The sequence below is a fragment of the Plasmodium malariae genome, assembly GCF_900090045.1.
Source record: "Plasmodium malariae genome assembly, chromosome: 9".
Lineage (NCBI taxonomy): Eukaryota > Apicomplexa > Aconoidasida > Haemosporida > Plasmodiidae > Plasmodium > Plasmodium malariae.
Window position 1 is genome coordinate 51,572 of NC_041783.1, and position 15,915 is coordinate 67,486.

Here is a 15,915-nt window from a genome sequence, read left to right on the forward strand (position 1 = left end):
AGATTTAGGATAATTCTAAAAGCATTATTTATATTTTTGACAAGTTGATAGAGGAAATAATAATGTATTTTTTATTTAATTGTAAATGAATATTAACCAAAGTCATGTATGAAATCGGAGCTTTTATGTAACTAAAAAGATATAAATTAGATATTTATGAAATTTAGGCACAAGAACAGAAAAATTTATATTCCATTTTGTTTGTTTAATATAGAGAACGTAGATAATTATAAAAGTATAATGTATTATTTTAATTGTAAAATAATAAATTTATAATGGTTTTAGTAGGAAAATTAGTTTTCTAATAAATAATTAATTAGAAAAAAATATGTAAAATATTAAAATTTTTTATATTCTCTATAATACATATTATCCTTTGATATTTCACAAAAATAATACAATTATAATTTTATTTATTTTTTTCATTTTCATATAGTACATATATTGACATAAATATATTTAAAAAGATTCTTCTTTTAATACCTTTAAATAAATATTTAATGCTTGTATCTCTTACTCTTTCAAAATTTACAAATTTGTTGTAATTAAAAAAGATTACAAATATTTTTTTTAATAAATAGTACTATGTATCATTAAAAATATATAATGATAGATACAATATAATCAAATAAGCTTCTATTTATTTATTATTTTCCAGATATCCTCGTAATTATACGAGTTCGTAGTTTTTATATCTTAAATTTTTCCCATATTATGTTTTGCATGTTCTAGTTACTAAAAATATTCAAGCGAATATAACTTAATTAATTATTCTTATTAACTACACGAAAGAATAAGCTAAATGTACTTTTCGTTTTTCATGAAATATCTAATTAGATTCGAAGTGAATGTAGATAACATAAGACTATAACATTATTAAATGTATATATTTATTTTATATATATATTTCTATTAATTCATATATATCTACATATTTTAATCCTTTAATATTATTTAAATTATTGAAGATTTAATATTACTCGTAATAATATTTCTTATAAATATTCCTTTTATAATAATACATTTGGTTTCTTTTAATTTAACATGTTCATAATGTTATAATAATACTAAGGTATATGACTTGTTTATTTTAATATTTTGTTTAAATTTTAATTAATATATGTTATATAAATTTTCACTGAAGTTATTATTTTCTTATTGTTTCATTAAATAATATTTTTACAATAGTCCTTATTATAGATCTAATAAATAGTTTCTTCTATTGTAATAATACTATTGTGCTATTGAAGTATTAAACACAAACATGTAAATGTTAGGATGATCTATAAAATGAGCTCAATTACTAGCTTTATTTTTGTAGCCTTTATTCTGGTGTAGAATTTTACTCATATATATTTTTTCTAATTAATTTATTTTTTATAAAATATATACACCAGTTACATATTACAAATACGTTTACTCACATTTATCTAATATTAAGATCACATAAAAAAATAAATTACAAAAAATATGGTATAATTTTTTTTTTTTCTTACGTTTCAAATAAATTATTACTTTATATGCTATTATGCAAAGGCAAGTAATTAGTACAAATTTTTTACTATAATATGTATATACTTCCTTAGATTCTTGTTTACACATGGTGAATATTATAAACATGTGCATGTATGTATAAGTCCACCTTACTCAAAAGTATATATATGTGTACGTATAAACTTTGTCCCATCTCTCTAGAATGTATTTATAACATTCATGCTTTCCTTTTTTCCTTTACACTTTCCACATTTACATTAAGAGAGATCATTGGATTTCATAATTCTTACGAAGAATTTACTAATTAACATTCTGTATAAGAAACTTTAATACATCTAATAAAAAGTACGTTTTCACTTTTGAAGCATTATACTATGGGGCTAATGTTAAATGAAAATTTTCTTCAACTTATAAATTTAAGCTACACCCTCATCAGAAGGCTTACATAATTTTCCATATTTCTTTTCTATATTAACATCTTTAAGAGGAATATTTAGTTCATTGAACTTTATACATTGTTGATATTACGCCTTGTCATATATTAGAATTTCATTAATTTTCTTATTGTATCCTATTTACATAAACTTTTACCTAGATTCACATATTATATAGGTACATAAGTTTGTAAAGTGCTTAAGTACTTAAACGAAAAATGACAATATTCAAGAATTTGTTTATAAATATGTATACATAAGCACCCATTTACGACTTTTTAATGTAAGTATTCTAACATATACAAGTAAGTATAGTTCATGAAAAAAAAATATATATATATATATATATGTAAGTGCTCTCTATATTCTTAAATAAGTATTCACACTTGAATAATGATATTTTATTAACATACTCAAGCATTCATAAAAATGTATCCGAAAACTATTTCAATGATTTGTCTACATGATATTACCGCACAACGATTAATATATTATATTTTTTATTTTGTTTTAAATGATTTATGTACACATTAGCTTCTTTCTAGAAGTATTCTTATGGGGGCAATAACGTAAAAAAAAATTTACATACGTATACATAAAATTTAATTATAATAAGAAATTCCTGAAATGTTATCATAAGGTGAAAAAAATAAAGCACGTCATATAAAATGCATTTTATCTTGTTAATTTGTTCTAATTTTATCATATGTCCTCCGTGCAATATTAAATCTTTGCATCAAACCCTTTAAAAATATTATCAAATAATTCAATGTACTTTAATATGTATAAAAATAATTATGAATTTTCTGACATTAAGTAAGGCACTTATAGTGAAACAGATGTATTAACACATAATCTTATTGATAGAATACATATATATAAACATATGCTTGAGCACATACATGCATATAATATGTCAACATATGTGACGCCTAAAAAGTTTTCTAATAAAAGAGATTCTATGTTTTATAATTCCAAATCTCAGTAGATCTCATAATTACAAATTTATTTTTGAGTTTATTGTCTTCTCGTTCTAAGAACAGAAATAATAAAGTACAATGATGTTGTAAGCACTTACCTTTCCTTCTGTTTTTGTGTTTTATTGTTCGTGTTCCTTTTGCATTAACTATTTATATTTAAATTCGTCATTCTTTTTTCGAAGTATAACTTTATAATTGACCACACAACATGTAAAACAAAGTAAAAAAAAAAAACGATTTTGATATGTACAGTACACTTATATATTTGTTATCATAGTTAATTATATTATATTTTATTTTATTTCTTTTATGTACTCTGCTTTTTTTTATTATGATTTTACTTTTGCACGGTCGCTCAGCTTGCGTTTTTCTTTTTATCCATATTCCCCATTTTTAGATTAACTTTTTAGAGGAATAATTCCTTTCCATGTAAAAAAACATAACGAATAATAAGAAAGTATTTGTTCATTATGTGCATATTTCTATTCATACAATGTATATATTATCAGTTTCCTCTATTTTCTGTATTACTAAAATTTTTTCTTTAGCTATTCTATACTTTTTAAGTACGCACCTAATAGTATATAGGGAACAGAAAACATATTAACATTTGAAATTATATTTACGTATTTCACAACAATTATTAAAACATATCAATGTTGTACTTACAGTTCATTGAACGTTTTATAATGAAAAAATAAAAATTCAACTACTTATTTTTAATAAATCTTAAATAAATATATTCGGTAAAATTTTAATAATGATTTATTTTTTAATTTAAATTCTTCAAATATTAAAAGAAAAAAAAATGAGAAGCAAAAAGGTGAGGACAAATTTAAAAGTAAAATATTGAAATAAATGGATAAGTAAAAATATGAAGTAAAAAGCTTTAGATAGAAATGTACATATGTAATTTATGTCCCTTATACACAAATACATATATGAAAATAATGCAAAACTTTTTTAAAAAAAAAATAATTAAAATATGTTTACATTTTTAATAAGAATTCCTATGGATATATATTTATGAATATTAAACTAATAATATAAAGTATGTAATAATATACATAGAATGATGACTGAAAATTTACTTATTTTACTTTTCTTATACTTCTATATATATAACATTATGATATAATACATTTCACTATTCAAATTTTTGTCTATCTGAATTCTTTTCTATTTTTTAGAAATTGAACTAAATAGAATTATTATTTTATTCAAAAAAAAAATTAAAAATAAAATAAAATTTCGAATAGGAAAAAGATAAACAAATATGAGAAATAGTTATAGAATTTAATTTTCCAAAAAATTAAATAAATCCATCCAGTTTCATAAAAAAAAGTGGGAAATCATCATAGAAACACAGCAAATAATCTAGTGTTAGCACTAAATTTTAATTATAAAATTCATGAAAGCAAGATTGTGAAAAAATTTCTATTTTTATAACATGCACGAGATACATAGCCTGAGTTTTAATGTTATATCTAAGGAAAGAGATATACCATTACAACTGTAATGCGATTCTGTAAATTTGTGCCTTATTAAACTGTATTTAATTCCTTTATTATATCAGAAAATTAGTTTTTGTTTATTTATTACATATTATTTTAAATGATAGATAAATTTAACTATTACATATATGTATATGTATATATATAATTCCTTTATATTATGTAAAAACGATAATATATATATTATTGTAACATTCATGAATTATTAATTAAATTAATATATAATACGTTATTTGTTCATTTATATAAACAATTATTTATTTGATTATTAATACTAATTTATGTAAATTATATTCCTCTATAAATAAAAATAGAAAAATTTTAGTTATGTTTTTGTTATTTTTTAATTAATATTTTTTACAATCCTTAAAATATTACTTCATTTTTAAATGCTAAATAATTTTAAAGCGTAATACAATAAGATTTGAAAAAACCATATATAAATGTATAAAGAATGTATAACTCTAGTATGTACCTCATTCAATGTAAGTCAGTTTACTGAGAATAATTAATAACAGTAATTTTCTTTTCAAATGATATAAAAAAAAGAAATTTTATATATGTATAACAATTATCACAAAAGAATTTATAATAAGCAAAATCAAATGAAATATTATATTCCTTATTTTATAATTAAGAAACATAATATTTTAATTATCTTATTTTTAGAATTATATATTCTATAACATCTGTGGAATGCTAAAATAGGTAAGACAAGAATAATTTCATGTGTTATGATTTCTTTATATAAGTTTCATCTTATATTCAATATAAGTAATTACTTAATAAGAACACATAGTAATTTAAATTATTCTTTTCATTATCCTTAATCATAAACCTGTAATTACTAGTGCATGTACAATTTCCTTTAACACTTATTTTTCATTTACTACGGTGAAATTATTTTATGATCATTGTTGGAATAATGTGTAAAAGATTTTTGAACATTTATTGAAAATTCATAAAACATTTTTAAATAACATGTAGTTACACAAACATTAAATTATTATATGTATTTTCAAAAATTGTCGTTTTAACATATATCAAAACAAGATTAGTTTTGACATAGAGGAAACAGCGTGATTGCAGGAAATTTCGCTACAGCATTAATTACTATAATTCATATAATATGCATTGATAATTTCTAATTGTATATTATTCCTAATTAATTTAGTACTAGATAAAACAGAATTGATTATTTTCCAAATAACTATTATTGTTCATAGGGAAATGAATACAAAAAAAAAAAAAAGTCACAATAATTTATTCCATGCATAATATAATTTATATAAGAACATATATTAATTAAATATAATTATATAAATATTAACAAAAAAATTATATATAATGTTTATTAAATTTGTTTTTTAGCATGGTTTTCACTTTCTCCATGCAGATTTTATATATAATCTAGTTTCATATCCTTCATAAATTAAGTATTTATTTACGAGGAAAAATATGTGAATGAGTTAATTAATATATTAAAGATTACTTTTTAAAATGTATTTATTTATCGAGACTAATATATATATTAAATATTACATTATAAATTCCATTAGAACCAATGAATTATCAAATTTAATAAATCAAATTTGTATATTAATTTTGCTAATATAATTTTTGCAAGTGGAACTTAATACATTAAGCATATGTAATTAAAAAAGCTTAAAAAAAAATAGAGTACAATTTTTAATACACCTTAATGAAATATTTATAAATAATAAAAATCATATTACACATTTATAAATTACCTACTAAAAAATAACTCATTTTTTCATAATTATATTTTTTAAAAAATTTCTGTTATTACCTTGAGAAAACAACATATTGTTAATATAGACTCTATATATTACACATCTTTAAAATAATATAAACACTTTACGTAACGAATTTACAAACATAAAAAATAGAAAAAATATATAAATAAAAAACAACATAATATTCTATTATTAAAAAGATTATATATTTATTTTCGTTAAACATAATGATAAGTCGTATTTATATAAATATATAACATATTTTGTTAGGCCTATTATTATGCAAAAACAAGGTTAAAAAAATAAAACAACTTCAAAATACTATCCATTATTATTATGTTACATTTAATTCAATTTTTTAATTCATTAAAAATAGAAATATATACGTATATATTGTTTATATATTATATTAAACTTCCAAATTTTAAATAAAATCACAGTTAAGACCAATAATAATAAATTAAATGGTTTTAACTCTAAGTTTAACGTAAGGATTATGAATCACTGAGCTATTATATAGTTATAGATAATTCATATATATATAAAAACATTTTTTTATTATGTATTTATACTTTTGTTTTATGTCATGCAAGAGAAGAAAAAAAGCAAACATCTTCTAATAAGGTATTCCAATAAATATATTCTATAAAACACTCCCCATAAAATATATATTATATATATTAAATTTTTTTAAATAAATATACATATATATATCAATATAACAAACGGCATTTATATTTTCCCATTAAATAAAAAACAAATACATTCATTGTTAATTCAAAAATTATGATACCTTTTTTTGTTTGTGTTATCAAATAGTAATTTTAAATTGGTGCACGTTTAAAGCAGAAAATAATATTTCTTGTAGATCAAATATAAATTAACATAATAATTTAATAAATTAATATGGACTATCCAATTATATACAAACGTTAACTCCACAAAAAATATTTTTTACAAAATGCTATATACATACATATATATATTAATACATAATATTTAATTAAACAAAAATAATACGCTAAAATACATATTTAAAAACTTCAAAACATTTAAATTTATACAAAAACTATGAGTATATTATTTTACTGCTTTTTAACAAAAAAGCTTAAATATACGTTGGAGCATTTATAATATTTAAGAAATTCTGTGTATTTTTGTTAAACATTCCTCTAAGGATATTGCAGGAATTATTTAATATTAATGGATTCTATATAAAAATGAAAATATTTTTTATAATACATTTTATCTCTTCCTGAACTTAATTTTTTGATATTTTATAACTTTTTTATGATAGTAAACTACCGCAAAAATAAGTGTGGCAAATAATATAACGAAAGGTATTAAATAAATTATATAAACTAGAAACGGTTTGGTCATAAACGTCCATGACTGTTTAATATGGCTGCTCGTTCCTTTTTTTACAACATTAATGGTTTCTGTCTTCCACAAGAAATCCAATTTGAGATCCCACAAAAAAGAACGTAAAGGTCTTGACCATTCACTTCCAAGAATGTTCTTCAGTATCTTTAACAACCAACCTACAATCCCATAACCACAAGAAAAATCTAATATTAGGTAGGTTGACAATAACAATACAAAAAATAAAGGTAAAATTATTCGTACTCTGTATTTTTTAAATACTACTTTTCTGAAGATCTTATCACTAATCGCTCTGTTCTTTTGAAGAAAATCTATATAATCAAGTTCTTTAAATATTCTTTTTTCTATATGAGAATATTTTTTTGTTTCAAACATACAAGATTTATTTTTCATGTATTGTTTATGGTCAATAGCACTTAATGATGAACTTCCATAAGACAATTTTTTTTTTTTTTTTTCCTGTTTTTCATAATTAGGTATATCTGTTTCATTGTTTGATTCATAATTTAGTACATTTTCTTTTAAACATACCATATTTGTATCCTTATCCTGTTTATATTTTGCTAATATCCTATATATTCTTGCGACTATTTTTTTTCCAGGGCTGTAGTTCTCATTCAGAGAACTATTAAATATACTCTAAAAAAAGAAAGTAAACATTGCTTAATTAAAGAATAGAATATTTTATGCTAAAAACACTTATAAATAAAAATAAAACACTAAAAATGATAATGATTTAAATATACTTAAATAACGTGATTTTACCACATCATTGATAAAATGGCAAGTACAGTGTAAAAGTATAAACATAGCAATTTTGATAAATAAAAGTAAATTAATTTTTTGTTTCATGATATATTTTTTCTTGTACTATAATATATTCACTAATGACTATATTAATAATAATATAATATTTATTAATATTAAAACACACTATAATTATATATTTAATTTATCATTTTTATCATTATTTTATTTTTTTGTAGAGAATCAATAAAATGTAAATAGTTATAATACTTTTTATGACATAGACTAAAAAATATAATTTTTAAATATATTATAAAATTTTTATTTTAATTTCTAATAACTTTATCATTATGATATAATATTTGTAATTGTTAAATAAATATTCAATAAAATATATAATTTAAGTATAGTTTACTAGTTAAATAATTCTTTTTATTTATATTTTTTAAAAATAAAACGAAAAAAGAGTATAATATTTCTAAACATATAATTTATATAGAATATAGAATGCATACGTTGAAGAATATATAGACTATACTTAGTACACAATATAGAAAATAATTTGTTCCTTATATTAAGAAAATAAAAACTAAGTTCAACGATATTTTTCTATTAATTATACTAATTTTATAAATATTTTATTTTTAAAAAATAGATCATAACTAATAAAATATTAATTATTATAATAGTGCTAATGATAAATATAGAAAGCAAAATTTATACATTAATTTATCATATAATATTCATAACATTCTCATATAATAATATATAATATATTTAATAATTTGCATTTATGTCATACTACCAAATATATAAATCTACTAATATTTTTAAGGTAAATAAAATACAATTTTTTATTTATGTATAACTGATTGTGCAAATTACAATTTTTAATAAAGTTTAATTTATATACATATTTGTAATTAAAAAGTTTTTAAATTCTTCTACTTAAGCATATTTTTTTATAAAATATACGAATTTAAAATAAATACAATAAAAAAGAGTAATAATAAAATAAATAGTGTATATGGAAATTCTTCCATTAAAGTTAATATTATTTGAATAAGCTTGAAACATTATTTTCACTCTCAACTTTTTTACTAATAAAAAGTTATATTTTTTTTGCTCATGAATTTATTATATCATAGATAATTAAGTTTTGTAAAATAGGATAAAATTAACTACTATATAAATGTAATAATAAAACATTTACAGTAAGTATCCTCTTGTTTAATGGAACAGTTAACAATACAGAAAATAATAATTCAGTACATAGAATTGAATCTAAATATGAAATTACGTTAATGAATAATGACTATTCCTTAGAAATAGACGGATATCAATTCTGAAACTAATCGTCTTTTTAAAAGTTATATATTAAACAAAATTCTTTTTTTTTATATATTTATTTAAAAAATAAAGGTTATAAAATTAAAAGGTTTAATAAAATTCAACAAAAATTATGAGCAATGTTATATATCTTCAAAATAATATTATCAACTACTATATTTATAAACGACTACAAAAAATAGAAAATATATATAGTTAAATTATTTATATATTTACAAAATATTATATATTTAATTTATATTTCCAAAACTTAACACCAAAATTAAGCATAATAATAATATAAGAGATATATTTAACTCTTCTTCTAATTGTACAAATATCCATAAGTTAGTCAGTAGTTATACATAATTAATAATTAATAAGGATATCTTTTTATTCTATATAATTTCAAATTTTTATTATGCAAAAAAAACTTAAAGTACATTGTAAAACATTTTACAGTAATTATGTACTATAACATGTATCTCATAATACATAGTTTATTTAATGAATAGATGTTTGTAATCTAATAATAAAGATGTATATATACTGACCAATGCAACAAAATGTATGTACTTCTTTTCATCAAATAACATATAAGACACATATATTTTTATTTTAAAACTAATAATATGTTTCCTGAATAATATGGATATATATCCATTTTTTACTAGAATAAAGCCAAAAATAAAAAGTATCATTTCATACAGTACAAACATAGACTCATACGCAATGCGTTTAATATTATGTGAATTCTTGTATTATATATATTCATTTTATCATACGAAAATATGTTTTTCTAAAAACCTCTTTTAATGTATAAATATATAGATTAGCCAATTATATATAATTAAAATTAAATATAGTTTAAAACATATATATTTAAATATTAATAGAATCACATTCATAAAATGTTAAGAACACATTTTTTTACTAATACTTATGAAAAAGATCACATATGTGATGATTTCTTTATAAAGCATAAACTATTTTGACTATCCTTTCCAAGTGAATTACCAAATATATTGCAATTATTATAAAAATATTAAAGAAATTTAAAATATATATATATATATATATATATTATACTTTTATTCAGATAACAACTTAATTTTTTTATATTTTTCATTATTTTTTAAAAGTCCTAGGAACCACTATTATAATTATAGTAGATAATATAACAATAAATGCACCAAATGAAAATGTAAGAACATGGGGTACTTCTGTTTTATCCGTTGTATCTGTAAATAATAACTTTGCAAATTTTTCTCCCGCAGTTCCAAGCAGTTCAAATCTTTCTAACATGCAGTGTCCTATTCCCAATATATATAAAAGAAAAAATAGAGCAATTCCAAATCTGTAACTTCTAAACTTTGTTTTTTTTTAAATCTGTATCACGAATTTTTCTATTTTTTTCTTGAACAATCTTATAATCTTTATTATTTACCCATTTTGTTTCAAAATTGAAATATATTTTATGAAATATTCCCTTATTATAATCCATATCTTATGCATGAAATCCCTCCTTATTTAATGATTTATAAGTTTTCTTGCTTTTTCTTATTCCCTCGCTTTTATTATTAGATATATTTTTTTTTTCTCATTCTCTATAATTTGGTATATCTTCTTTTAATGCAACAATATTCTAATTTTTACCTTGTTTATATTCAGCTAATAATATATAGGTTCTTTTACATAAATTTCTACAATGAGTATAGCTCTTATCCGATAATATGATGAACCTATTATATAAAAAAGACATATTTCTTATTTAATAAAATAAATAATTCTATTATAAAAAGTAGTATTTATAAAAAAAAAAAAAAAAAGACAGAAAAATATATATGGCAAAAATGTCATTATACGATATTATCATATCAATCATAAAATGGGATATCCGAGTTCAAAGTATAAGCCCAGCTATTTTAATTAAAAACAGAATTTTGATATTTTGTTCCATGATATAAATCATTGATATTATTAATATTTTCGATAAAAAAAAAATTAAAAATAATATAATATACTTCCATTGAGGTGCGATAGTATATTTATTAAAAAAAAAAAAAAAAAAATTATTATTTCTTCGTAAATACTTAATAAAATATATATAACTGTAATACATTTTACAATATGTATTGCAAGACAAATATATTTATAAAGGTATTATAAAATTTTTATTTTAATACTATTTTTAAAAGATATACTTTCTTTAAAATAAAATAATTCAAATTTATTTGTAATAATTCTAAATACGTTATTTAATTTACTAATTTAGTGTACTAATTAGATAATATTTTTGTGAATCCTTTTCTGAATAAACGAAGAAAGAATATTTCACTTCCCCTTTCTTGGAAATATTGAGTTTCTATAAAATATAGAATGTATACAATATATATATATATAATAATATACTGCTCTAAAATTTAAAACATTTAATAATTTTAATTATTTCTTCCTGTTAATAATTCTAATTTTATAAACAACATATTCTGAAAAAATAATTATTTTTAATAAAATGCCAATTATTGTAACGGTATAATAAAAGTAATAATAAAAGAAAAAAATAGAATTCTGTATTATAATAATTATAAGTAATTCTTTAGTTACTCCTTCAGTATATTCACACTTTTGTATTCTATAATATAATTAAAAAATCTTATTTATATGCTTCTACGTAATATATGAATATATACATATTTTATAATCACACATGTATTAATATTTTTATTTTTCTATCATAACTTTTTAAAAATATAATTTTAATTTAAATTTAATTTATGCCATTATTTAAAAATAAAAAAATGTTTTTTCACATATTTAGTTATTAAATTTTTTTTAGCTAATTGTGTGTACTTATAAGAAATATTAATAATGAAAAAAAAAATCCCTGCGAAAATACAAATGTTCAAATATAAATATGATACCTATAAAAAATATATAACTAAATACATAAGTGTACAATATGTAAAATTTATCAGCGACGTTAAGAAATCTTCTCAAAGTCAATAAATCCATTTTCCTATAAAAACTTCACTCGAGCAGTCATACACATGATAAAAAGCACATTCGTTACATACCTTAGTATGAATTTATCTAATATTTTACAATAATTACATTAAATGTTATTGTATTATTTTTCATATTTTTTCTTACTCTCAAAGTATTAATTATTCCAATTAATAAAGATAATTCTCTTCTACATTCACATTAATCATTTACAAGAAGTTACTGCTTTAATGGTGTCGTATTTATAAATATGTATTTTTTTAAATACAATTTTACACCCTTTTTAAAATAATGATGTCTTCAATAAAAAAAAAAATTGAAATATATGGATGAACAAAGTAGTCATTTAACTAGTCATTGTTCTGTAAATGATCATACACATTTATATGACAATACATGCTATATAGCATATAGCATTTTGTATAATTCTAATTTGTAATTATTAAATAATTATAACCTTTGTTCTCATAAAATAAATTTAGAACAAGTTAATTGAAGTGTTTTTTAAAAAAATTAGAAAAAAAAGTTATATTAATTTTTTTTATTAATAATAATACTAGAAATGTAATTATATGTGAGTATTATTCTAATTGAACTATAGGGAGTCATATATAAAGTCTGCTGAAAATCTTTTGACAAAGTAGAGAAAAAAAAAAAAATTCAATTAAAAGACAAATACTTTATTTATAATTATAAGTTGTTAATTAAAAACAAATAATGTTAAAAAATCCTTAATTTTAGTATGGTATCCAATATACATATCATTGTTCAACACATATATGTTTTGAAGAAGTGATGATTCTTATGAATAACTTATCCATATTACATGTAAAAATGGAGATATAACAGAAAGGTCGACTTGTTAATTGAATAAATCATGCGTTAAATGGATCCTCAATTGATAGATAAATTTATCATTAAATAAACAAAATATTAGTAATAATAAGAATTAGTTATAATTTAATGTATAATTAAACATAATTAATCACATTTGTACTGTTATATTTAAAGAACTAGAAATGTAATAATTTATGGAAATCATATTTTGAAATATTAGCGTTAAAATTATAGAATGTGTTATTATATGAATTATACAGTGAACACTTATAAATAATTCAATACAATTAAATGATAATATTTAAAAACTATCAAAATCATAACACGTTATACGTTAAGAAAATATATATAAATATAATATACTGTATTATTACTGAAATTATATATATTGAAAAATATATTGTGTATCATTATTTGACTATAAATTTATGAGTATAACTGAAAGAATATATGTAAAATTAACAAATATTTATCATAAAATATATTTAATTATTATAAAACTAATGCACATTTTTTTTAAGCCTCCTAGTAATATTAGAATATACTTATAATTATAAAATATACTATAAAATTATATGAACTCTAATTTTATATATGTAATTAACTTTTTATACAAATATATATTATAATAACACGATTGAGGATTTATACACAATAAATAAGGGAGAATTATAATTTTATTTAAACAAATATTTTTTCTTAAATGTATTTTCAATTTTACGCTCTAGCACTTTTCATATATGTAACATATTTATTAACTAATAATATGTTAATAATTTTCGCACATATTATAACTCTTTTAATATTAAATATTATATTTTATTTAAAACATTATTTAATATAATCGTAATAATATGGAAAAAACTTCAATAATTCATATGAATAGTTATATATTTCGAAATACTTTTTAATTAAGTCTGAAGTATATACAGTATTATAAAACAATAATATTTACATATTATTATAAAAAATGAAAAATACGTGAACAACAAAAAAATATACATCTATATATTTTTTAAAATTATTAAAAAAAAATAAATAAATTAAGTTATATTCTTTATATATATCTAATGAAATATAATTAATCCCCTAAATATAAAAATAATTTTCTTTTTATCAACATATTCATATTTATATATAAGTGAATAAATTAATAAAACAGAGTAATATATTTCTTTTTATAAACTTAATAAATTTATAATCAAGAATTTAACTTGTTTATTATCATTAATTGATATAGCATAAATATTAATAAATAAAAAATATGTTTAAACTGCTTAAAGAAATATAAATGAATTATAGTATATACATGAACCATGAAAAAAATTAATATAATTTTAATACTATACTGAAAAACAATACACATTTTTTATCTAAAGATTCGTTATTTCAAATAATGGAGACTCATTTGTTTTAATTTATAATTATCATTTTGTTAAATGTACTTATTTCAGTGGAACTATTCTTCTATCGTGTTATAGGTATTTTCACATTATATAATATAAAACAAGTAAAACAGTATTTTAAGGTATTATTAACGTGATAATTAATTATTTTTATTTAATTATTCATTACATTTTATACATAAATTAATCTTTTAAGTCTTCTTTTCTTTTTTTTTTTTAATTCATTTCTTAGCATTTTTTAAATATATTTAATTATACGTAAAATATATTAATAGATTCGAAATATAATAATTTATGATTATTTATTATACTTATATATATATACATATGTATGTATATTTCATATTACAAAAATATTATATATATTAATAACGGTAAAAAATTCATTATTATTTTTTAAATATCTCGAAATAAATGTTATTTTATGATAAAATTATATGACATATATTAAACATAAAGAGCATATCGGTTAAATATACAAAACTGAAAAATATCATGATATAAATTTTGCAATTATTTTATTATATATGGAAAGTAAAACATGAATCATTAACATGATTTCTAATAGCATGTATGTTATATAGATCATGGTACAAAATTTTAGTTCATATATAAAATTATATATATACTATGTTACAAGTACAACATTTCAACAATATATTTTGTTAAGACATTCAGGAAAATTATTAAAAAAAAATTTTATACCTAATATATAATTATAATAAATTTATACCATAATATTATCTAATTTTTTTTATACGTTTATATTTCCAACGTAAATTTGTATATTATACTAATCAAAATATGATAAAGAAGAAAGTAAAACATTAACTTCCGTATGTAATGGAATGTAGAGAATAAAAAGCTTACTTTTTTTAATAAACTAAATAATCTATGTATCGAATAATATATTTACAATAAAAACTAATTTTTTGAGGAAGTTAATTTTTAATTTAACAGAATACATATTGTCATATATTATATTTAACGTCTAGTTAAATTCCTTCATTTATTTAAATTTTAACATC

At 18.8% G+C, this 15,915-nt stretch overlaps 1 protein-coding gene and 1 pseudogene across 1 annotated transcript, besides 1 other annotated feature; both read right to left on the reverse strand.

Moving 5' to 3' along the window:
* Positions 1–7,424: 7,424 nt before the first annotated feature.
* PmUG01_09010900 (fam-l protein) lies at positions 7,425–8,414 on the reverse strand (the record flags this gene model as incomplete). Its single annotated transcript, XM_029004798.1, has 2 exons — positions 7,425–8,201; positions 8,328–8,414. The coding sequence occupies 2 exons, from the start codon at positions 8,412–8,414 to the stop codon at positions 7,425–7,427; spliced, it is 864 nt and encodes a 287-aa protein (XP_028861452.1).
* A 2,315-nt stretch (positions 8,415–10,729) lies between these two features.
* On the reverse strand, positions 10,730–11,400 carry PmUG01_09011000 (annotated as a pseudogene).
* Positions 10,730–11,400: a sequence feature (fam-m protein, pseudogene).
* Positions 11,401–15,915: the final 4,515 nt, after the last annotated feature.